Source organism: Ictidomys tridecemlineatus, chromosome 11, assembly GCF_052094955.1.
Source record: "Ictidomys tridecemlineatus isolate mIctTri1 chromosome 11, mIctTri1.hap1, whole genome shotgun sequence".
In the NCBI taxonomy this organism is placed as follows: Eukaryota; Metazoa; Chordata; class Mammalia; order Rodentia; family Sciuridae; genus Ictidomys; species Ictidomys tridecemlineatus.
In genome coordinates, this window is record NC_135487.1 from 103,217,857 (window position 1) to 103,241,671 (window position 23,815).

General features: G+C 44.1%; 1 protein-coding gene across 1 annotated transcript; it reads left to right on the forward strand.

The window, feature by feature from the left end:
* Positions 1 to 4,238: 4,238 nt before the first annotated feature.
* Positions 4,239 to 23,354, forward strand: Strip1 (striatin interacting protein 1). The gene is made up of 21 exons (XM_005338111.4): positions 4,239 to 4,449; positions 7,824 to 7,893; positions 8,645 to 8,719; positions 8,994 to 9,128; positions 9,230 to 9,350; positions 10,138 to 10,206; positions 11,199 to 11,305; positions 11,415 to 11,542; positions 13,043 to 13,225; positions 13,581 to 13,798; positions 14,791 to 14,856; positions 14,965 to 15,028; positions 16,161 to 16,232; positions 16,663 to 16,737; positions 16,925 to 17,022; positions 18,366 to 18,492; positions 18,720 to 18,820; positions 19,625 to 19,691; positions 20,198 to 20,302; positions 20,933 to 21,137; positions 22,443 to 23,354. The coding sequence occupies exons 1-21, from the start codon at positions 4,270 to 4,272 to the stop codon at positions 22,688 to 22,690; spliced, it is 2,514 nt and encodes an 837-aa protein (XP_005338168.1). The 5' UTR covers positions 4,239 to 4,269; the 3' UTR covers positions 22,691 to 23,354.
* The last annotated feature ends 461 nt before the right edge of the window (positions 23,355 to 23,815 follow it).

The following is a 23,815-nucleotide window of genomic DNA, read 5'->3' on the forward strand; positions in this document are numbered from 1 at the left end:
ATCCCTGCCAGACCTTTGTTCCTTCCTACTCTAGTCCTCCAGTCACTTGAGCTTGAGACCCACCTGCTCTTAAGAGACTCTGGGATCCCAAAGTGGCCAAACAAGTAAATCAACTAATGGGAAACAGACTGAATATTTCATCCACTCAGATGGGCTTTGGAGACCTTCAGACAGCTTCTGGATGACTCCTCAGTCCACTCCTCTCCTAATGAAGTCCAAAGTCTCAATAAGACGGACTTTTTTTTTTTTTTTTTTTTTGGTACCAGGTATTGAACTCTGGGACACTCAACCATGGAGCTACATCCCCAGCCCTATTTTGTGTGTGTGTGTGTGTGTGTGTGTGTGTGTGTGTGTGTGTAATTGTAAATGGACACCATGCCCTTATTTTATTTGTGTATTTTTTTTTTATGTGGTGCTCAGGGTGGAACCCAGTGCCTCCCATGTCCAAGGAAAGCGCTCTGCCACTGAGCTACAGCCACAGCCGCTTTAGAGATAGGGTCTCACTGAGCTGCTAAGCACCTCGCTTCTGCTGAGGGTGGCTTTGAACTTGCGACCCTCCTGCCTTGGCCTTCCAAGCATGCACCACCGAGCTGGGCTAGGACTGTAAGACTTCTATTTGCATCTGTCTATATGTTTATGTATGTCTATTTACACGTGGTACATCTATGTGATTTTCTCCCACCTCCAGGTGATAACTGCCAAAAGCAGCCTGAAAGAGGGCTCTATGTAACTGGTTAAAGAAAAATAAGCTCTTACATAAGTCAATCATAAAACTCTCAGAAAAACAGGAACTGACCCAAATGCTTTTTCATTTCATATACTTTGAGTAATCTTTGGTAAATAAATGTATCGTTGGTTTAGTAAAAAAAATAAAGAGAATGAGTTTCCCCTCAGAGTTGTCAGCATTATACATAATGCAGACATATAACCTAGATCCTATCTAGTTTTACTAAGTCAAATACACTCATGTTATTTCTGTTACACAATTCATAAGAAAAGTAAGATGTTTGCTGTTTAATGTCTCATGAAAATTTTATGAGTGATCCAAGCATAATTGTTGAGAATGAGTGAATTAAATAAATGTGAGATAAACGCTTATAAGCAAACTTTTCAACAATGATTATGCTTTATGTCTATTTTAAAGTATTTTCAAAATTGCAATGGTGCACACCTGTAATCTCAGCACCTGGGAGCCTGAGGCAGGAGGACTGTGAATTCAAAGCTAGTCTCAGCAAAAGCAAGATTAAACAACTCAGTGAGAACTTGTCTCTAAATAAAAAAGAAAATGGGGGACTGGGGTTGTGGCTCAGTTGTAGAGCGCTTGCCCAGCACATGTGAGGCACTGGGTTCAAACCTCAACACCACATTAAAAAAATAAATTAAAATAATAATAAATAAAATAAAGGCATTGCTTCCATCTACAACAAAAAAAATTAAAATAAAAAAATAAAAAAATAGGGCTGGCAATGTGGCTCAGTGGTCGAGTACCCCTTAGTTCAATCCCTGGTACCAAAAAAAAGCATTTTATCAGCCCAACTCAAATCTCTTAGTAACTGAAAGCCTTAAAATTATGCTAAATTAAATGATAAATATTTATTGAATAACTAGATCATTTCTAAGTAAGACAAAGTATTGAAACATTATTGCTGAACATACATTTGTCTACTTTTGGTTTCTTATTACACAGGAACTCAAAATACTTAGGTCTGTTAAACATTTCTGTTTCACATTAAAAATTGTACTTGGGCTGGGGATGTGGCTCAAGCGGTAGTGCGCTCGCCTAGCATGCGTGCGGCCCGGGTTTGATCCTCAGCACCACATACCAACAAAGATGTTGTGTCCAACGAAAACTAAAAAATAAATAAATAATTTAAAAAAAAATTGTACTAGAAGAAAGCCCACACTAAGAGAAATTATTAAATGGGTTGTGGCTCAGTGGTACAGCGCTCGCCTAGCATGTTCGAGGCCCTGGGTTCAATCCTAAATACCACATAAAAATAAATAAATAAAATAAAGATATTGTGTCCAATTACAACTAAAAAATAAATATAAAAAAAGAAATTATTAAATGGTATATTCATAAATTTTCTAAAGAATGCTTGTGTGACAGTTCACAATTGCTTACTTTCCAGTTTTGATTAGAAATTTAAAAACTAAAGAAGTTCTAATTTATATATATAATTAAAATGACTAGAAATAACGAAAGAAACAACTTTGTACACAAAGTATGCACAGAAAATAACATGTATTTTTGGTGAGAATAGTTATAAGGTATCTTTGCTAAGGGAAAAAAAGTAATTCTGTAGTTAAAAAAAATGACAGGTTGTTTCAGAGTCAGAAAGTAAGATGAAGGATGAAAACTAAGATGATATAGAAAGTTGGGGAGGGAGAAAAAGGGAGAAAGAATTCTGTGTGGTCAAGCTGTCTAAAATTGAATGAATTTATTATAAGGGCTTTACAATGATTCTTAATATCAAAAATATGTTGGCATAAAACTAGAATTTGGTCTTGTCTATATTAAAATTATAGTTTTCTTGCAGTATTGGTCTGGTCTTGAGAAGAGCTGGTAAAAGGTTTTTCTTTATCTTTTAAGGAATCTGACTAGAAAAGCAAGATTATATATTTCATCAACTTAAGTTTCTGGGCCTATTGCTATGACCCATTTTTTAATAAAGTCTGCCTTACCATCTTTTTTTAACTATTTTTTAGTTGTCAGTGGACCTTTATTTTATTTATTTGCAGTGCTGAGAATCAAACCCAGTGCTTCACACATGCTAGGCAAGCAATCTACCACTCAGTCTCAACCCCAGCTTCCTGCCTTACCATCTTTAACAAGTGTCATGAAATTTTTTTTAAATATTTCTCAGTATTTTTGACTCAGGTTCTCACTAAATTGCTTAGGTCCTCACTAAGTTGCTAAGGCTGGCTTTAAGCTTGCAATCCTCTTACCTCAGCCTGCTGAACCACTGGGATTACAGAACAGGCATGAGCCACTGCACCTGGGCTTCACATTTTTAAATTAATTTAATATATCTTTTTTTTTTTTTGGTATCAGAAATTGAACCTAGGGAGGCTTAACCACTGAGCCACATCATCAGCCTATTTTATGTTATTTTAACACCAAATCTCCCTAAATTGCTGAGGGCCTCACTAAAATAATGAGTCTGGCCTTGAATTTGTGCCACCCTCCTGCCTCAGTCTCCCCAGTAGTTGGGATGACAGGTGTGCACCATCACACCTGGCTTAATGTATGTTTTTAATTGACACATAATTGCACATATTAATGAAGTAGAGTGTGGCATTTCAATACAAGTATACATTGGGTAATGATCATATCGGTATAACTGGCATATTTAGCACCTCAAAGATTTATCTCACCGTCCCCCCCCCATTAAGTCAAGTGGTTCTTTACCACTGAGCTACAATCCCTAGCCCTTTTTATTTTCAGCATGGTATGCAAAATTGCGCGGGCTGACCTTCAATTTAAGATCATCCTGCCTCAGTTTTCCAAGCCTCTGAGATTACAAGCCTGGGCCTGCCTGCTCCGCCATTATTTCCTTACCCATTTTGAAATAGTCATTAATTGTCAACCGTGGTTATCCTACTGTACATGAGTAGTTATTATTCACCTACACCCCTGTACCCAGTAACCGTAGTGTCTGTTCCTTCTTCTCTTATTATTTCCCTAATATGTAAAATTGTTTACTGTCTGGCCCACCAAGCACTGTAAGTACCATCAGTGTAGAAACTTGACTAGTGTCCCATTCTATCCCACTTGCCGGAGCACAGGAGACATTTATTAAATGCTTACTGAATGCATGATTAGCAGAATGATTAGTTTTTTTTGTCAAACCTGTATTTACACATTTGTTTGCATTATCTCCCCCATGCGAATGTAAACTCCATGAAGGTTGGGATCCTATCCTTTTGTTCACTACTGTTATTTCCCATGTCTTCTACAAGGATATGACCCTGATAAGTGCAAAGTGATATTAGAGGAACAACTAGATTTAAGGAACTAAAGGAGTTATTATATGTAAAATGCCATCTAAATGGAATTGGAAGAAAGGAGGTGAAAACTGAATATAACAAAAAAAGGAGCACTTTCTGGCAGTGGGAATCTCGGGAAGTGTGTAGAAGCCAAGATGGCTTACAGAGCTTGCCGCCACACTCAATATGGCAACCAGAGAAATTTCCTGGAGGAAATAACGCGAGAATTTCATGACTGCAACTATCCGTGAATTGAGCTGGGGGTGTGGAGCAGCCAAGATGGAGCCGGCAGCCGGTGTTCCTGGCCCGCTGATTGTGAATAACAAGCAGCCCCAGCCACCGCCACCTCCGCCGCCCGCAACCGCGCAGCCTCCACCAGGAGCACCGCGGGCCGGCGGGGGCCTCCTGCCTGGGGGCAAAACCCGAGAGTTCAATCGCAACCAGCGCAAAGACTCGGAGGTCAGGAGCTTGGCTGGGGAGAGGCCAGCACTGAGTGGGCGGCGGTGGGGTCCCGGGCCGTTCCAGGGCCAAGCTGGTCTTGCCAGAGGGCTTGGAGGGTCGGGTCGGGGAGTTGTCACTTTATAGTGAAAGGAGTTTCAAGAGAGGCTGCAGCTCCCGGAGATGGAGGCGTGAAGGCGGGACCCCAGCCGCGATCTCCCCCACTGTGACCGAAGCCACTGATCGCCCCGCTTGCTTGCCTGGGGCCTGGGGCGTGGGCGGGGCCTCTGGTCCAGTCCGGTCCTAGGGTGATGAGCCGCGGGTCTGCCGGTGCCCTGGAGGTCGGCAGCCGCGCCCCCAATCCCTAATTTTCTTGGGCCTCTGTTCCTGGGCGTGCGGTGGGTCGCGCGTATTGGCAGGAAAGAGACCATAAACAAGGGTTTAGAAATCGCTTAGAAGCCGAACAGGGCCCATTATCACTACTAGAGCTGCGTGGACAGCGGTTGCGAGAGTAGCAGGGGAAATAATCCCGCGTCCCTCCGACTTAACTAATGCAGGCTAAGGAAACGGGCAGACGGTGCCTAGTGTTTGATGTTACCAGTGCGACTGATGCTGAGCCGTTGAAGATCAGAAATACACATTTTAAAACATACGTTAGGGCGCAGAATTCCCTCCTCTTCTAAGTGAGCCCTGCCTCCTCTTATTGAGACACCGTAGTCTGGAGCAGACTGTTCACCTCGCCCTAAGTTAAAATTCCTCCCACTTCTTCCCTTTGCAGAATTCGTGAATGAAGACACACTTTGCAGAGTTTTAGGGCTTCTTAATCAGCCTGTTCCCAGAGTACTTACTATGTGGTCCTCTTCACCTGAGTCAACTCCTAGGCTGATCAACAGTCTGGCGTTATTTAATGAGAGGGAGTTCCTCATTGTCCAAGCTCATATTAAAGAGTGAGGATACTGTCTTTAGACCTATACACTCAGTTTCTCTCAATCATCTGTTTTTTTGTTGTAAGCCCACTCCTCTAGTAAAATGTGAAAAATAGGCAAGCCCCAAAGATCGGAACCTTGAGTTTTAAGTAAATAATTGAAGAAGCAAAGAAGCCAACCATTTATGAGTCTTTCCATGATGGGATGATGGGATATCAATGGTGTCTATTCAGCAGTTTTTCAAGTGTGGAGGATTAGGAAATTGGTGAGGGTGAATCCATCTTCTGATCATTAAGGGATTTTTTTTGTTTTTTTGTTTTAGGGAGTTAACACCCCAGTCCTTTTTATGTTTTATTTTGAGACAGTGTCTTGCTAAGTTGCTGAAGTTCTTGCTAAGTTGTTGAAGCTGGCCTCAAACTTCTGATCCTCCTGCCTTACTCTCCAGAGTTGCTGGGATTACAGGCATGTGCCACCCCACCAGCAGGAGTTATCTGTGTGTGTATGTGGAGCTGGGGATCAAACCCAGGACCTAGTGATTACTGCTAAGCTACACCTACAACCCTCATTTTAAAAAATAGTTTTACGTTTTCATAAGTGGCCATGAATGGTCAGATAAAAATATTCTTTATTGCAATTTATTTATTTAGTGGTGTAGGGGATTGAATTCAGGGCCTTGTGTATGCTAGGTAACTGTTCTGTCACTGACCTGCACCCCTAACCTCCATGATGCATTTTAATTTCTCTTTCTACCCTTTAATATCCACATAGATTCAACACATGGAAGGCCAGTCAAACAGACAGAGAGACCTATCTATTAAATTCATGACTTACAGAGTTACTTATAATACACTCTTTCTCTTGTCAGTATTTTGGGAGCCTAATCATATCTGAAGGACAAGGAGGCTAACATTTGATGACCATTTATTTCGTGCCTCATAATTTAAAAAGAATATTTTTAGTTGTAGATGGACATAATAACTTTATTATTAGTAGTAGTATTTTTAATTTGGTGCTGAGGATCAAACCCAGTGCCTCACACATGCTAGGCAAGTACTATATTACTGAGCCACAACCCCAGCTCTTGTGCTACATAATTTTAATCAGTCTGTAAAAACATTCAAAGTAGATTTTTGTCATCCCCATTTCATAATGAAGAAACTGATGCTCAGTAACTTGTGAAAGTGTACACTATTGTCTATGAAAAAGAAGTAGAGGGACTGAGGTTGTGGCTCAGTGGTAGAGTGCTTGCCTTGCACATGTGAGGCACTGGTTCGATCCTCAGCATCACATAAAATAATTAAGTAAAACAAAGGTACTGTGTCTATTGAACTAAAAAAAAAATTAAAAAAAAGAAGTAGAGTTCTTGCTTGTAAGTGGTCTTTGTCTTCCCAAGTAAAATTTTAAACTTATTTAATTTTTAAATTTTTATTTGTTTTTGTGGTAGTGGGGATTGAACACAGGGCTTCCATATGCCAGGCAAGCACTCTACCACTGAGCAACATCCCTGCCCTTTTATTTTATTTTAATATAGGTATTACTAAGTTGCCCAGATTGGCCTAGAATTTGTGATCCTCCTGCCTCAGCCTCCTGAGTAGATGGGATTAACAGGTGTGCACCACTGCACCCAACTTCTTTCTTTTCCTTTTTTCTGTGGTGCTGGGGATTGAACCCAGGGCCTGTATACACTAAACAGTTGCTCTACCACTGAGTGACACCCCCCAGCCCCTGGAGTAAATCTTAATTAAACCTAAGAATTTTACCTGTCTCTTCCTCACTTCATTTTTCTTCCCAGTACAGAGCTTCCAAGATGGCATGTTATTAGTGATCACCTGTCTCTAGCATTAAAAATTTGTTTTTGGCATGTTTTCTCCTCTGTGTGGGAGGGAAACCAATGTGTTCCATTTTTGCCTTCCCTGTCACTTGCCACAGAAATCTGAGACATGGGCAGGAAAGCTGAGGATTTCAGTACTCATTTTGTCCAGAACTGTTGATAACCTACTAGCCAGAAAGAAGTGAGGCTTCTGGATTTTTACCACTATATGGAGTGATCATTCCCTGCACAAAGTAGAAGCTTTATGTTTGTTCATTGAACATGTATGTATTTGAATGTAAACCATTCATTCTCTCATTCATTCCGGCCAGGTACCTTGCTAGACAACTGTGGAATGATTTGGTGAATAAAATGGACAAAATTGCTATTCTTATGGAAAGGCAGACACTAAACAAATACATCAGTATATAATTATCAATTTTGATAAGGGCTCCGAAAACAAAGTATTAGTTTGTTCTGAGAAGGTTTAACAGTGAGAATTGTGCTATCCCAGAGATAAAAAATAGTATGATAAACATAAAAAAAGTAGAGGCAATGATATCCTATAATATAGCAGTGTCTCTTGAAGCATATTTGTTTTTCCTTTGGAAACCACTCAGGATAATCTTTCACGGAAAGCTCTCTCCTTTTATCAACAGGGTTATTCTGAGTCTCCAGACCTGGAGTTTGAATATGCTGACACAGACAAATGGGCTGCAGAGCTCTCAGGTAAAGCATTTTTTACCTGAAAAAATGCTTCATGTTATTTGAGGGTAGTTTTTTCTTGTTTGGTCTGTAAGAAAATTAAGAATGAATATTATTTTGGAGTTAATTGTTTTACCTAGTTAGACCTCTCAATGGCATGTATAAAACAAGTATTAATTATTAGATTCAAGCCCTGCATATCTCATAACTTTGAATTGCCCTTTACTTTTATGAAGCATCTATTTGTTGTCAGCCCAGTCCCAGTGTGGGACCGTGATGCTCCTTGAACACATACCCTCACCCTGACAGTGTTCTCTTAAAGCAGTGGGTCATGAGGGATGCTGGTAAATGTGCTTGCATCTGTGCACATCTGTTGCTGCCATTGTTGCTTATGTGCAAAGTGATCAGTGTGAGTTGCTTTTTCAACCCCCATAATATAGATTCTACGCAGAATGTAGCACTTGGGAGACCTGTGTTTAGGGTGATGGTTAGCCGCTGGCATGGTGGGATAGATACACATCAGACTGAAGTGCTCAGATTTATACTTCACTGACTTTCTGGTTGTAAGCTATGAGGCAGGTCACCATTCTGTCCATAGTATACTTCAGACCACTAAGTCATAGAGAATATAGCCCAAGAGTCCCTGTGATTAAGGAACAGAGCTGGGATTGGAAACAAATGCCTTACCCCCCCCACCCCCCCACCCCCGCTTCATGTGAGACTTGGTATGGAATGTAGTGGTAGAGCAGCTGATGATGAGATTTGTTCTTGACAGAGCTTTACAGTTACACAGAAGGGCCAGAATTCCTGATGAATCGGAAGTGCTTTGAGGAAGACTTCCGGATCCATGGTGAGACTTTTTGATTCCCTTCACCTTGCATCAGGAGAGGTGTAGGGTTTATCTTAGTCATATGAATGACCTTAAATCCTAGATATAACATTTAGAGTGGGCTTTATGCACACTTTCTGAGAAATTCAAATTCATAGAGTAGCACTGTGACCATATTCCTTACATAGGGAGTATATTGGTCCTATAGTGATACCAATCCTGAGGAATAACACTGAATTCATTCCATTGTGAGGATTTTTCTGGGCTGAGATATAACTGATCTCTTGCCCTGCAGTGACAGACAAGAAGTGGACCGAGTTGGACACCAACCAGCACCGTACCCATGCCATGAGGCTCCTGGATGGCTTGGAAGTCACTGCCCGGGAGAAGAGACTCAAGGTGGCCCGAGCAATTCTCTATGTTGCCCAAGGTACTGTGTGGACTTCCTCAGGGACCCCTGGTACCTCTGCCAGTGATGTAGCCCAGTCAAATGTGTGGTGTTGCTTGGCAAGCTGTGCCCTGTGTTTTCAGGAACTTTTGGGGAGTGCGGCTCAGAAGCTGAGGTGCAGTTCTGGATGCGCTACAACATCTTTCTGCTCCTGGAGGTGGGCACGTTCAATGCCTTGGTGGAGCTCCTCAACATGGAAATAGAGTGAGCACCTCTGCTTGCAGGACTTGAGTAGGGAAAGCAGGGAAGGGGAAGGGGGACAGAACTGGCAGACTGACTGACTTTGAGAAGGGTAAATGGGCTACCTGGGGCTGAGGGTCTGGTTCCAGGCTGTTTTGACTAGCAGGGGTTGAATAATGAGGAAGTTGCTCAACCACACCTTAAAGACTAATAAAGATTAATGACAGGTTCCTGTAGCTCCCTAACACTGGAGCTTCCTGCCCAGGCCTAATGCACCAGTCAGACAGCTTCTCATTTTGAACTCCTTTTTGAACCCTGTATTTATTTTCCTTGGACTTTTCCTTTTGGTAGGAGGTCAGATACAAGTCTGACATGTGGGCTCAAGCCTACTTTAGCCTGTCCCTTGTCCACTGAGTAGGTCAACTGCTGGTCATTTAAGGGTAATGCCTTCAGTAATAATAATTAAGAACACTGAATGCTACACATCCCAGGCATTGTTCAGGATGTCACATGTACTGATTCATGTTAATGACATGGCTACTATTATCACCCCCATGTTATAAATGAAGAAACTGAGGTACAGAGAAGTTGGATACCTTGGCTAAATGTACATAGTAAGTATTAGAGTCAGGATTCAAACCTTGGCTGTCTGGTCCAGGGCCTAAGTTCCTAACCATTGTTCTGTCACCTCTTATGCAGTCTAAGCACACACCATAACATTTGGTTCCCCCATGAGGCAGTTCATTCTTGTGGGGCATCACTTATCACTGCTTTGCTGGCAAAAGTGCTGATTCTTGTATCTCTCCTGCAGCAACAGTGCTGCGTGCAGCAGTGCGGTGAGGAAGCCTGCCATCTCCCTGGCTGACAGCACAGACCTGAGGTGAAGCAAGCAGCAAACCTGGGCACCTTGAGCTTTAGCCAGAGAATGAGCTCAGAGCAGAGTGTGGGAGGGTGTCTTTGGGTTTCCTGACTGTGGGTGCATTCCTTCTGCACACAATAATCTGCAGGTGTGATGGGCTCAGCATGAGTAGTTAGTCCTGCTGAAGGCTTTACCTATGACGGAGGTCTAGAAAATAGAGGAAATCCATGGTCAAGATATTTAAGAGCCACAGTTAAGTCCAGCCCACACTACTAAGACTTTTTGTGGAGTATTTTACATTTGAATGAAACCTAATGTTGCTCCCTGGCCTCCCACCTTCTCATGTGCACAGCTTGATTCCTATCTACACTCATTAGTTCTAGCCACTTCACAATGTTTCATGGCTTCACAGGAAGTAATAGCAACTGCTAAGGAATGAGATAACCTTTCTACATTTGAGGGTTGAAATCTGTCTCTTTTGGTGAATTTGGAAACTTTTCAGACTGGATATTTGTGGTGTTCCCCATGTATTAAGGTCCCTTGGTGTCACCTCCTGATTTCCACTCCATCTTGGTATACTCTTCTTGTTCTTGCTGTGCTCCTGTCCTGCTTTGACCCCCATAACTCAACTCACACCTCCTTGGTTTTCCCATTCCAGGAAGCTTAGGTCAGTAAGTTCTTTTGGCTTTTTTTTCATACTCATTTATTCCACAATCATTTGGTAAGCACCTGCTTTGAGTAAGCACTTTTTTACTCTACAAGGCAGAGTAAGATCTGGTCCTAGCCAGAGCAATGAAACTCTGAAGGAAGCATGAGGAGGGAAATCCTTTAGCATTCTTTTGCTTGGTGGAAGACACAGCTTGTCACTTTTCTTAGTTTTCTTTGCATTACAGCCTTCCTCCACCAGCTAGCCTTTGTGCACAGATATTTTTGTATTAGCTGGGATGTGAGGAAGCCAAGTGTACCCCTTTGTCCCCTGTCCTACTCCGTTATGAGCTGGCTCTTGTGCTCAGGGTTCTGCTCAACATCATGTACCTGATTGTGGAGAATGTTCACCAGGAATATGAGGGCGACAAGGCTGAGTGGAGGACAATGCGACAGACCTTCAGAGGCGAGCTGGGTAAGGCCCTGGGGATCCTCTTAGAGGCCCTGCCTGGGAGCTGAGGCTAGAGGGCTTTGGGAGGGTTTTGTTGCTGCCTGTGGTTCTGATGCCCTTGGGTTACCTCCAGGCTCCCCGCTGTACAACAATGAGCCATTTGCCATCATGCTGTTTGGGATGGTGACCAAATTTTGCAGTGGCCATGCTCCCCACTTTCCCATGAAGAAAGTTCTCTTGCTACTCTGGAAGACAATATTGGTGAGCACCTTCTTAGGGGGAACTCTCAGGTGCTGGGGATTGAACATAAGGGATACCTTGTACAGTCGGCCATTCATTTCACATCCAAGGATTCAGCCAACTCGGATCCAGAATATTTAGGGGGAAATGTATTTGTATTGAATATGTAAATGTTTTTCTTATCATTCCCTGAAATATACAGTATAGCAACAGTTTATGTAGCATTTACTTTGTGTTAAATATTATAAGTGATCTAGACATGATTTAAAGTATGCAGGAGGATGTGCCTAAGTTATATGCAAGTATTACACCATTTTATATAAGGGACTTAAGCATTTGCAGATTTTGGTAACCACCCGGGGGAGGGGTTTGGGAAGGGGTCCTGGAACCAGTCCCCCATGGATAATTAGAAATGACTACATTTGCTTTTGAATGCTGAATTATGTGAAAATGTAACCCCATTGGTGTTAAATTATAAAAAGCTCCTGAAAGGAGATGACAAAAGAAATGTCTTTTGGCCCCCAACAGCCAAACAGCTTTTGAGTCAAAATAGATTGGCTTCCTGACCCCTTGATGCTATTTTCTCCGTCATAGAATAGCTTCACCCCAGACATGGCACCTCTCAGAAATCACCTCCCACACCTGGAGTTTGGAAAGTGATTTGAGGCAATTAAAGCTGGTATAGTTGGGGGGTCTTTCCTTTCTATCAGATGTCACTTAAGGGAAGCCAGGATGAGCCCTGAGCTAGCCTCTGTTTTCCTCAGGGTCTGGTATGAAGCTGTCTAGCTGGGGAGAGCATGGGGCAGGGGCTGGCTTGGGGGTATTGTCAGCAGCCACCTTGGCCAATCAGGAGCCCTTTCCTCCAGGAGGATGCTGCTCTCTCGAAGGCCTGTCCCTTTCTGCAGCCAGGGATTAGGGAGCTTCAGGCCCCTTAGAAGTCATCTACATGTTTTATCTTGGCCACACATCCTGCTGGTTCCTCACAAAGCCTCACTGAAGCCAAAGAAAAGCTGAGTTGCTCAGGGACAATGATACTAAGTAGCTTAAAATGGAGTTTGGGCTTTAAGGGAGATGTTTTTGTCCCCCCCGCCCTCTTAATTTGAACAACCAACAGTATGTTTCTAGTTGGACTTTGACAACTGGCACACACAACTTTTAAAGCAAGCATCTGCTAGCTTTTCTAGAAACTTAAAGGGATGAGGTTTCCAGTCTGCTGCTTTTTAGAACTGAAGAATATGTCACATGTAGAGAGTTGTCACATGTAGAGAGTTAAGTGTGTGCACTAGGTTCCATCAACTGGTATTTTACTCTTTCTTTGCTGTTTTTTTTTCCTCCTCTCCCTTGCCAGAGTCACTGGATTCTCCTCTAGGGGGTAGCTTTAGTTCCTTGTTCAGAGGATGTGTGGGTCTCTGTAAAGACAGGTCATCATGATGTCACCTGTGCTTTTTGAGTCTGACACCATGATCAGGGACCAACCTGATGGACATTATGACCCTGGCTTTGCATCCCTGTCTGATGCAGTGCACACTGGGTGGCTTTGAGGAGCTGCAGAGCATGAAGGCTGAGAAGCGTACCCTCCTGGGACTACCTCCTTTGCCTGAGGACAGCATCAAAGTGATCCGCAACATGAGAGCTGCCTCCCCACCAGCATCTGCCTCAGACCTGATTGAGCAGCAGCAGAAACGGGGCCGTCGGGAGCACAAGGTAAGGTAACAGAAAGTCCTAGGACTCTGAGGGCTCTAGAGATGCACACAGGCAACAGCATTGTCCTTGGAGGAGTAGGTGCTGAGAATCTCCTCTGATCAACAAATGCCTCCACAATAGGGATGTTATCTTCATCCCAGACCCAGTATACAGTGGTACTCAGGACATGGCAGTTTTGAGGGGTTAGAGCAAAAAATGATTTGTCATTTGGTTCCGTTTTGACTACTCTGGGTTCTCCACTGTTCTCAACTCTCTGCCTGACACCTTTCTGTGTTCTAACCACACTCCCTGCATTTCCTTTTTCCATCTTGTCAGTTGGCTCTGGATTCCTCACCTCCCTTCCCTTTGTTTTTAGGCTCTGATAAAACAGGACAATTTAGATGCCTTCAATGAGCGTGATCCTTACAAGGCTGATGACTCTCGAGAAGAAGAAGAGGAGAATGATGATGACAACAGTCTGGAGGGGGAGACATTCCCCCTTGAGCGTGATGAGGTGATGCCTCCCCCACTACAACACCCCCAGACTGACAGGCTTACCTGCCCAAAGGGGCTTCCATGGGCTCCCAAGGTCAGGTGAGTCTCAGACTTCCAGAACATACTTGGCTTCTGAAGCCAGAGCCCTCACACCCTGAGGCCAGCATCTGGCCTGAGTCCCTATGCATGATCCTTTGTTGGGCTAGGCTGAAATTGGCTTTGGGACAAGGCTCTCTTAAAGTACCTTGTGTTATCTTCAGGATTTCTAAGGTTGGCCTTGGTCTCTCACAAAGTGGCCCTTATATGGCTTCCAAGTTAGTAATCGGAGTTAGCATTTGGTCAGACTTGCTAGTGAAGAAGAATAAGGAAAAAAGTAAAAATTATTTGGGCAAATCGATTCCTGCCTATCCTGAAGTTGTACATATTTGTTCATTTGTTTTTTTCAGTGCTGGGGATAGAACTTGGGGGCCTTGTACATGCTAGACAGAAAAATAATAGATTCAGGAAGGGTTTCCTCAGAACCATAATTAAAATATTTGAGATATATGGGGGTGAATTGACAAATGGGAGGATACCTGGAGATACAAAAATGGTATCTTTTTTGATGGGAAGTAATTTAAGAAATAGAGGAGCATATGAAAAGATATAAAAATCACTTTATTAATCCAGATAAAACCTCAGTTTTCAGTATTCTGTGAAGTGAATGCAGAATAGGTCATCATAAAATGCAAGGTGTGCATTCTTTGAGACAGGAAACTGACCCACATGAAAAGTCAGTGGTTTATATGTCTGTGTTTAAGAAAGCCTATTGAAAGATTTAGTACTGTCTGAATAAAAGTATGCTTTGAAGTTTGATGTATCTATCATCTTAATTTTATGAGTAAAATAGTTGCACATATTTGTAGCTTGTTAACAGAACTATCAAGAACAACAAAATAGCTAAAGAATTTGTTTTTTCATCCTTTTTGAAAAGGAAAAATAATTGAGAGACTTTTCCTTCTCCTGGTTCACAGTTTCTGGATATTCTATTTCTATTAACTGAGACACCTTAAAGTAGTGTTTGTTAAAACCTTTCTTGTTTCCTTTGGCAGAGAGAAGGACATTGAGATGTTCCTCGAGTCCAGCCGCAGCAAATTCATAGGTTACACTCTAGGCAGGTAAGTGCAATCTGAGTTTCTTTCAAAGTTCATTCTCCTGGCCTTTGGTGTGTGGGGACCGGGATGAATTGATGTCAAGGCTTATCACAGGCCTTCTTTGTTCTCCAGCGACACCAACACAGTGGTGGGGCTGCCCAGGCCAATCCACGAAAGCATTAAGACTCTGAAACAGGTAAGTGGCTCTGGGTGAGCCTTTGGTCTGTTTGATCCCCAGTGAGTAAAGTGAGCCCAGCCTGAGGGAACAGCTTTTCAGGACTGTTGTCTGCCTGCCAACAAGAGCCAGAGCAGGGCAGCCTGGGAAGCAGCTCTTCATAGGTCTGATGGCTTGAAGCTAGGTTTTGCCACTAAGCCATTCATTAGAGAGTATTTTACCTGCCAGTCATTGGGGTTTTAAGGGGTCTAGCAAAACCCTTTTTCTTGCCCACATTTTCAGGTAGAGGAGTAGGCAGATAGAGGAATAGGCAGATGAAAATTGCAGAGCCCGCTTTTTCTGCTCATGGAGCAATTGAGGAATGAGGCTTAAGAAAACCATATTTAGTTTCCTAATATCATACTTTCAGAATTAGGCAGGCTCACATACCCAGTCCCAGGCAGGCCAGCAAATTCTAAAAAGAATGGAGAAAGGGGCTAGGCTAAGACTGTCCTGTTTCTGTCCCATAGTCCCCAATCACAGAGGAGAGCAGTGGGTAAGAAGAAGGGGCAGGGAAAGACCAGAGTGTTAAACTTTCCACATGGGAGGTGACATCCAGTGTGGGGATGAGCTGTCTCCCCTAGTGTGTTCACCTATATCTAGAATGTTAACTGTATATTTTGGAAACATTTTTGAAATTTGTAGCAACAAGTGGTATCTGTGTAGCTAAGCTTTTTTTTTTTTCTTTCTTTTTTAATATTTTTAGTTGAAGATAGATACGATACCTTTATTTATCTTTACATGGTGCTGGTGATTGACCCAATGCCTCACACATGCTAGGCAAATCCTCTACACCAAGATACAACCCCAGCCTCTGCAGCTAAGCTTTTTTAGTGTATACTTGTTTTTGCTTTTAATAGCTTTTTTTATATTACTATAGCTACCTGGAAGCCCTTTTCCCTCTTTTGTTTTTTTTTCTCTAATCTACTGTGGGCTTTTTATCCTGGTTCTCACCTACAGAAATATTTTGGGTTTGAAATTTTAGTTGGGGGTTAGCCCTCTTCTAGAAGACCATGTGTGAAGAAAAATGTATGGTTCTTTGCCAAGGGGTAGGGAGTGTGGTCAGAGCTCGAGGGCTGTTTTCCCCAGTGCCCCCTCTCCTGTCTCTATCCAGCACAAGTACACATCGATTGCAGAGGTCCAGGCGCAGATGGAGGAGGAGTACCTTCGCTCTCCTCTCTCAGGGGTGAGTTGCAGCCTTCTGCCCACAGGGTCCCCAGATGTCCGTAGGTCCTGTGTTGGGACTCAGCCCTGTGCCTGGTGCATGTCTAACATAAGGGTATTGAGTGCAAGCTCTGAGCCAGGCACCTGATTCTGAGTACCAGCTCCACCAGTCAGTGGGTGGCAACTTGTGCATGTGCCTATCTCTCTCTCTGCTTTGTTTTCCTACCTGTAAATAGGAGTACTATTCCCTTCTCCACAGGGTTATAATAAGGATTAAGTGAGTTATTATTAAGTGAAGCAACTGGTGTACTGCCTGTGTACATTTTGCTGTCATTATCACCAATGTCATTCTTTACGTTGATAACTTAAGAATTCTCCAGCCAGCTAGCAAGCTGGCTCAGGAGATTGTAGCCTGGACTGGAGTTTTGTGTTTGTACTCTTGGTGTTAAAAGGGAGAAGAGGAAGTTGAACAAGTCCCTGCAGAAACCCTCTACCAAGGATTGCTCCCCAGTCTGCCTCAGTATATGGTGAGTGCTGTGTGTGCAGGATCCCTCTCAGTAGCCACCAGCAGGTACCTGCAGTGGGATCCCCTTCCCACCTCACTGGCCAGCCTTTCTTGAGGCTCCTGCCACCTGAGGACCTTCAGGAACACTGCTTCTTTGGACTTTGTCCTGATCTTGGGCTCTCACATGTGAATCTCTCTATTCTTCCCAGATTGCTCTCCTGAAGATTCTGCTGGCTGCAGCTCCCACCTCAAAAGCCAAAACAGACTCAATCAACATCCTAGCAGATGTCCTACCTGAAGAAATGCCGTGAGTGTCATTCCTGTGAATGGAGCAGGTTGGGGGCAGAAGGCAAAAGGCAAATAGTTTTTAGGTTGGTTTCTGTTTTGGTCCTGACTTCTCTGCAGGTTAACTTGAGGGTATTTCTGACTCACTACTGACTTCAGTAGTTTCACTGGTTGGGGAGATGATTTTAGACCCATTGGCCTGGATTTTAGTGTAGACTCTGCTACTGAGTGAACTCCTGGGTGAACTGGAAAAGTCATTCCTCTTTTGTAAGTGGATAGGGTAGCTTATGACATTTTCCAGAGCTCTACCTCCAAAGCCATGTAATTGGGATACCTGGAATGGTAGGGTCAGTTTCTGGATAGTTTGCCAGTCACAGCTAAGTCTGTTCCTGTATGGAGTTTTCCATTGGCCAGTGAACTGGCAGAATCCTGGAAAATGTCTCATGAAATAGAGTGAAGCCCTAAGCGTTCCTCCTCCCTGAGCTGACCTCTTCTCTTTGTGAGTAAAAACCAAGCTTGTGTTCCACATTAAGAAGGAGGGGGGCCCTCACCTAATCAGCCTGCCAATGCTGCCAAGTTCTTAGCTCACCTTTCTGGTGGCTGTGGCCCTGGTGTCTGGCAGTAATGGTCAGGTGAGGGAGGAGGCAGGATTGGCAAATACAAAAGGGAGAATCACATAACACTAGGCCATCTTGATAGTCTTAGGAAAAAAGATTCCAGAGTTAAATATTGTATTTCTTCTTACTCAGATTTACAATGAAAAGTCCTGAATTAAGAAACTGATTTAACTTGATGCTTCCTAAGTTTATCTGACTTAAAAACTTTATTTACTTTATTCCATTTTTTTTTTACTTTTTTCCCATTTACTTTTTTTTTAAGAGAGAGGAGAGAGAGAGAGAGAAAATTTTTTAATATTTACTTTTTCAGTTTTCAGCGGACACATTATCTTTATTTTTTATTTTATGTGGTGCTGAGGATCGAACCCAGCACCCTGCACATGCCAGGCAAGCGTGTTACCGCTTGAGCCACATCCCCAGCCTTACTTTTTTTTTCAATGCTACAGAACACACTTTGGGGAATTCAGGTGAGTATAGCAGCTCAAGTTTAGGGGTGATCTTGAAAAGGGGAAATCTGTGTTGGAAAAAACAGCAGAGAAATAGACTAAGAATGTATTTGGGGGCAACACAGAGAAGAAATAAACTGTGCAGAGTTAGATTGCTTGGGAGGTGGTTGAAGCAGTAGATCTGACTTCTGAGATGACCATGGGGACCTTTACCCAGAGGGCTCAGTAATCCATCTCCTCTGTGTGCACTTAGAAAAGAGGTGCAGTGCATGCTGGCAACTCGTGCACACCTGTGTTTTCAGCACCACAGTATTGCAAAGCATGAAGCTGGGGGTGGATGTGAATCGCCACAAAGAGGTCATCGTTAAGGCCATTTCTGCTTTGCTGCTGCTGCTGTTGAAGCACTTTAAGTTGAACCACATCTATCAGGTACGTGCAGGACCTTCCTTCCTGTCTGCTGGGCAGAAGCCTCAAGCAATATTGCTTCTCAGCCTGAAAAAGTGGGGTGTTGGCCTTTGGACCCACTTGACCTCTACATGAATGTTTGAAGACACTGACCTCTAATCTAGACTTTGTATGACTGGAGGAAAGAGGGTAAGGTCTTGAGGGACATGCTTTTTTGTCTTTTTGTTTTGTTTTTTTTCTATTGGTTTCAGTTTGAATACATGGCCCAGCACTTGGTGTTTGCCAACTGTATCCCTTTGATCCTAAAATTCTTCAATCAAAACATCATGTCCTACATCACTGCCAAGAACAGGTGATGGGGACCAGGGACCAGGAAGGAGTGGGTATGGCCAGATGGCAAGGCTCCTAGCTGTTCTCTCTCACTGAGTCCATTCAGCTAATATGTTTCCAGTACCTCTGAGCCAGAACTCTGCCAGACACCAGGCATAATGATGAATAAGATAGGGCTCCTGCCTGAAGAAAAGTCAGTGTGCCAAATCTGAGTCTAACTAATCTAGTGACAGATGACTTCAGTATGTGCATGAGCTGGGGGCTCTCACCTGGGCTCCAGTGGTACCTTCATTATCCCTTTAGCACCGTTTTTTTTTTTTTTTTTTTTTTAAGAGACCTTCTGGGCCATCCTTCTCTTGAATATATGAACTGTATAGCCCTGACTGCTAACTCTTACATACACAAATGCACTCACACTACCTAGTACTACCTGCACTTGAGAGTGCCTGCTTATCAGTAGGAGACACCATAGCATGATTGCCAGCCAGGACACCATCTTGAGTGGAACTTAGCATAAATTATTTGCTTTGAGCTGTATCTCCCCTCCAGCCCCCCAGATTTATTGCTATGGGAAAGGCTGCACTTGAGTCTCTATCCCTTATAAGATTACAAATCAGTGTCCACCCACCAGGGGCCCTTTCAAGTTCCCTTATAGCAGATATGTCCTCATCTTACAGTGAGGGAAGTTGGGGTGGGACAAACAAGGTAGATCTCTCCTTCTGCTTTAACAAGCAAAGAGAAGAGCCAGGAACCATCTCAGTCATAGATGTTCCACCAGATCCAGGCCTGGTTCATGGTGGATGTGTGGGTTCTCTTGCCTCTGCAGCATTTCTGTCCTGGATTACCCTCACTGTGTGGTGAACGAGCTGCCAGAGCTGACTGCAGAGAGTCTGGTGAGTGGCTGGGCTCTCCCTAGCTTCCCCTTTGGCAAAGTTTGCCATCCCAACCCAGGGATAGAGGACCTTCCACCAGAGGTCACATCTGAGTGCCTGGCTTTTAAAGCACTAGAAGTGCACAGAGGGTGGAGGGAGGGACCTTCCAGAGTGGAAGGACTTGAATATATGGAATAATCAGTCAGGGAGCCAGTCTTCAGGGATAGCTGGCCCAGAGCTTGCCTAGGAGAATTGCTTCCTTCAGCATCTACACTGGACTCTGAAACCAGAGCCCCCAGTTTTATGGCCCATGTTTCCTGCAGAAGAAGTCTAGTAAGCTCACTACCCCCTTAATTCCCTACCAACATTTAGAGTGGTGTTCCCCTTGGGCTTCTTTGAGAGGAGGTAGTTCCTGGTAGAGGCATGGGCACCTAGTCTTTTGTGTCAGGTTTGTTGAGGACCTTTTGGAAACTGCTGAGAACCCTGCAGCTATGAGGGTTGTGATTGTTCCTGGGTTTAACCTATAGGAAGCAGGTGACAACAACCAGTTTTGCTGGAGGAATCTCTTTTCTTGTATCAATCTGCTTCGGATCTTGAACAAGCTGACAAAATGGAAGCATTCAAGGACAATGGTGAGTCAGTGTGGTTGGCACATCTGAAATTGGGAATTCACAGAAGAGTGCCACACCTGTACCTTCCCCTCCCCTCTGGGAGCAAGGGATTTGAGGACAGGGCATGCTGCTGCAGCCCTGTCCTTCTCATTTAGCTTTGCTGCTGTAGCCATGTCCTTGCATATTAAAAGTTGGTTCCTGATTTCTTCTTGACAAGTTGAACCAGAATAGGCTTCATTGTGCACTGTAAAAAAAACCCCACACTCAAAGAAAAGCTCTTTTTCCATCCTCTTAATCTTGATGGGTAACATGACCAGGATTTGGGGTCTTCCTTAACCCTGGGTCTCAGCATACCTTTGGAATGGGGAGGTCCATGAATTCTCTGAAATTATATGTAGGTACACATGGGGATGTTCTGGTAGGACTCCATAGCTTTCTTTAGATTCCGAAGTGACCCATAATTAGGGTGACCATCCTGATTTGTCTGGAACTTTCCCAGTTTAGCACTCAATGTCTCATTTACCAGCAAACTCCTCAGTTCAAGGGAAACTGAGATGTTCATCACTCTGTCTATATAACCCTGGAAGCAGCAAATGGTGGTGCTTGCATTTCTTCTGTTCTCAACTAGACTGCTCACTGTGCCCTTCCCAGATGCTGGTGGTGTTCAAGTCAGCACCCATCTTGAAGCGGGCTCTGAAGGTGAAACAAGCCATGATGCAGCTGTATGTGCTGAAGTTGCTCAAGGTACAAACCAAGTACTTGGGGCGGCAGTGGCGCAAGAGCAACATGAAGACAATGTCTGCCATCTACCAGAAGGTGCGGCATCGGCTGAACGACGACTGGGCATATGGCAATGGTGAGATCACACATGAAGCAGAATTGGAATAAGGTGTGGGGAAAGGTAGCATAGCTCATTCCCTGCCCAGGGTACCTCAGAAACCTTTCTCTACCGAGCTTCCTAGAAAGGAACAGAAGAGAACAGGAAGCCCAGCTCCTGCTTTTTTGGCATCAGGATGGGAGTTCTGGGGAAGACTTTGAAAGCAACCCAAGTTAGGCATCTGTAGTCATCCTTTGTTTCTCCCTCTCTCTCCCCTTCAAGCCATTCCATGTCTAGAAATTGTCACTAAGGTTCTACCCCTTTATCATCCCCACTGCACCTGGACAACTAAACTCTTACAGCTTCTGACTGGCTCTCTGATCAGTTTCTTCCCCTCTATCTGCACTTCAGACTTAGTCCTGGTGATCTTTTCAACACAGAGATTCTGTTCTCTCTCCTCCTGAGTAAAATCCTTTGTTAGCTTCCTATTTCCCTTAGAATTAGAGTTGAACTCTGTAGCAAAGCAGGTGAGACTCACTCATCTTCCTTCCCTCTCCCCCTCCCTAATCTGATCCAGCTTCCTTTTCAACTTCATTACCTCCATCACACCCAGGGCTGTCAGTCCAGACTCCATCACACCCAGGGTTCCGAGGATAAGGAGTCCTTCAGATATCCACCAGGGATTGGTTCTAAGACCTCCTGTGGATATCAAAATCCAGATTCTCAAGTCCCTTCAGTTATAGGTTCAGCATCAATAGATATGGATGGAATCTGACTGTACTTGCTTCTGAAATATTAGCCATGTCATTTCCCACTTCTGACCCTCTGTATGTACTGTTCCATCTACTCAGCCCCCCCATGTACCCTTACTCTTCTGTGTCTGCTTGTTACCATGATACAGTTCCTGGCATGTAGCACTGTAGCTATATGACTATCAGTATGCCAGTCAATTTGTGTGGGCCCAGGGTGACACCCAGCACCTGGTCAGGGAGTTGAGAGAGGATGAGAGGGAATCTCCAGGTTCCTGCCTCTAACTCCAGAGAGCCAGGGAGAACCTCATCTTCAAAGAAGTGTGTTTCACATGTGGCTCTCCCTCTCTGGGTTTTCATAATCTCTGTAATAAAAGCCTTTCTCAGATCTGGCTTTTCTCCTTAGACCTAACTCTCCTTTATATCTAGGAAAGAATTCTCATTCATCTTCCTGGGAATGGGCTTCAAGGTGTCATGGTTCTAGTTAACAATCACCCTACTCAACTCTGGCCAGCCTAGCCTCTGAGCCTCAAGGAACCCATGAAGAACTGCTGTAGGGCTGGGCTCCTAATCGTGTTTTTTTGCTTTGTCCCAGATCTTGATGCTCGGCCTTGGGACTTCCAGGCAGAGGAGTGTGCCCTACGTGCCAATATTGAACGCTTTAATGCCCGGCGCTACGACCGAGCCCACAGCAACCCTGACTTCCTGCCAGTGGACAACTGCCTGCAGAGTGTTTTGGGCCAGCGGGTGGACCTTCCTGAGGACTTCCAGATGAACTATGACCTCTGGTTAGAAAGGGAGGTCTTCTCTAAGCCCATTTCCTGGGAAGAGCTGCTGCAGTGAGAAAACAAAGGGTGATCACACACCTGAGAGCTTGTCCTGGTCATTGCTGCAGTGCTCCCATCCACCTCCAGGTGGCAGCACAGCCCCACTGTGTCCTCAGCAGCGCTGGGCCTGTGGTTGGCCTCTGTTCTCCCAGCATCCTACTCCTGAGCAGTCATCTCTGCTTGGGATCCACTCTTCTTTTCCTCCCCTCAACTCCCACCCTGCTCTCTTGGACATGGTTGGTTGCAACTCATTTTGAGGTCAGTCCAAGGCTGGCAAAAGCTGGGAAGGGGTGGGTACCCCTTGTCATCACATCTGAGTTCGAGAGTCATGCTGACTCTTCATAAGACTGCAGCCTTGGCATGTCATCTTTCCAAGGAAAAGGGTTTAATGTTAGGGCCAAGAGCAGAAAGTTGACATCTTGGTTGTGCTCTGGAGGTTTCTGATGTCATTCCAGCCGCTGCCTCAGTTTCATCCAGGGGCAACAGCGAGGCTACTATAGCTGCTGCACACCTTATTTTTTGGATGGGACTGAGGTAGAGAGAGAGGCTTCCCTTAACCAGAGGTGGGTTTGCAAGAGCCTGTAAATATCTCTATAAATCTGTGTGTATTCTCTTGTGTCACGTTGGGATTTTTAATGTATTTGTGTATTCTGTTTACATTAAAAGGAAACAAAAAACAATCCCCATGGCCTTGTCTGCAGAAAATGTGGCCTCTAAAAATCTCCAGATCTCAAAAGTAGCTTTTTCTGCCAGCATTGATAGGTCACCCACTTGTCCTCTGTCAGGATTTCTGCCTTTCTCATTCTCATTTCTGCCTTTCTACAAATGTCCAAAATGTCATCTCCCCACATCAGTCTTAGATGGCTCCAATCCAGCTTCAGGGCTCCAGGTTATGGAGTTATGAGTGTTCCTGCACCCTGGGTTTGTTATGGTTTCGGTGGGAGCCCCAGCTTTCTTAGAATAACCCTCCCTGAGCTGGCCTCAACCAAACCAGTTTCAATGCTTGGTTATAGTGGAGGTCAGCTGCTCAGACCCTCACTGGGGCACATGATTGAGATTGAGAGGAAATTTAGGTGCTCAGAACCTGGGAAACAGACCATCAGGAGCCAGCTTCACAGTGGGAAAGAGTATTAGGGGAGTT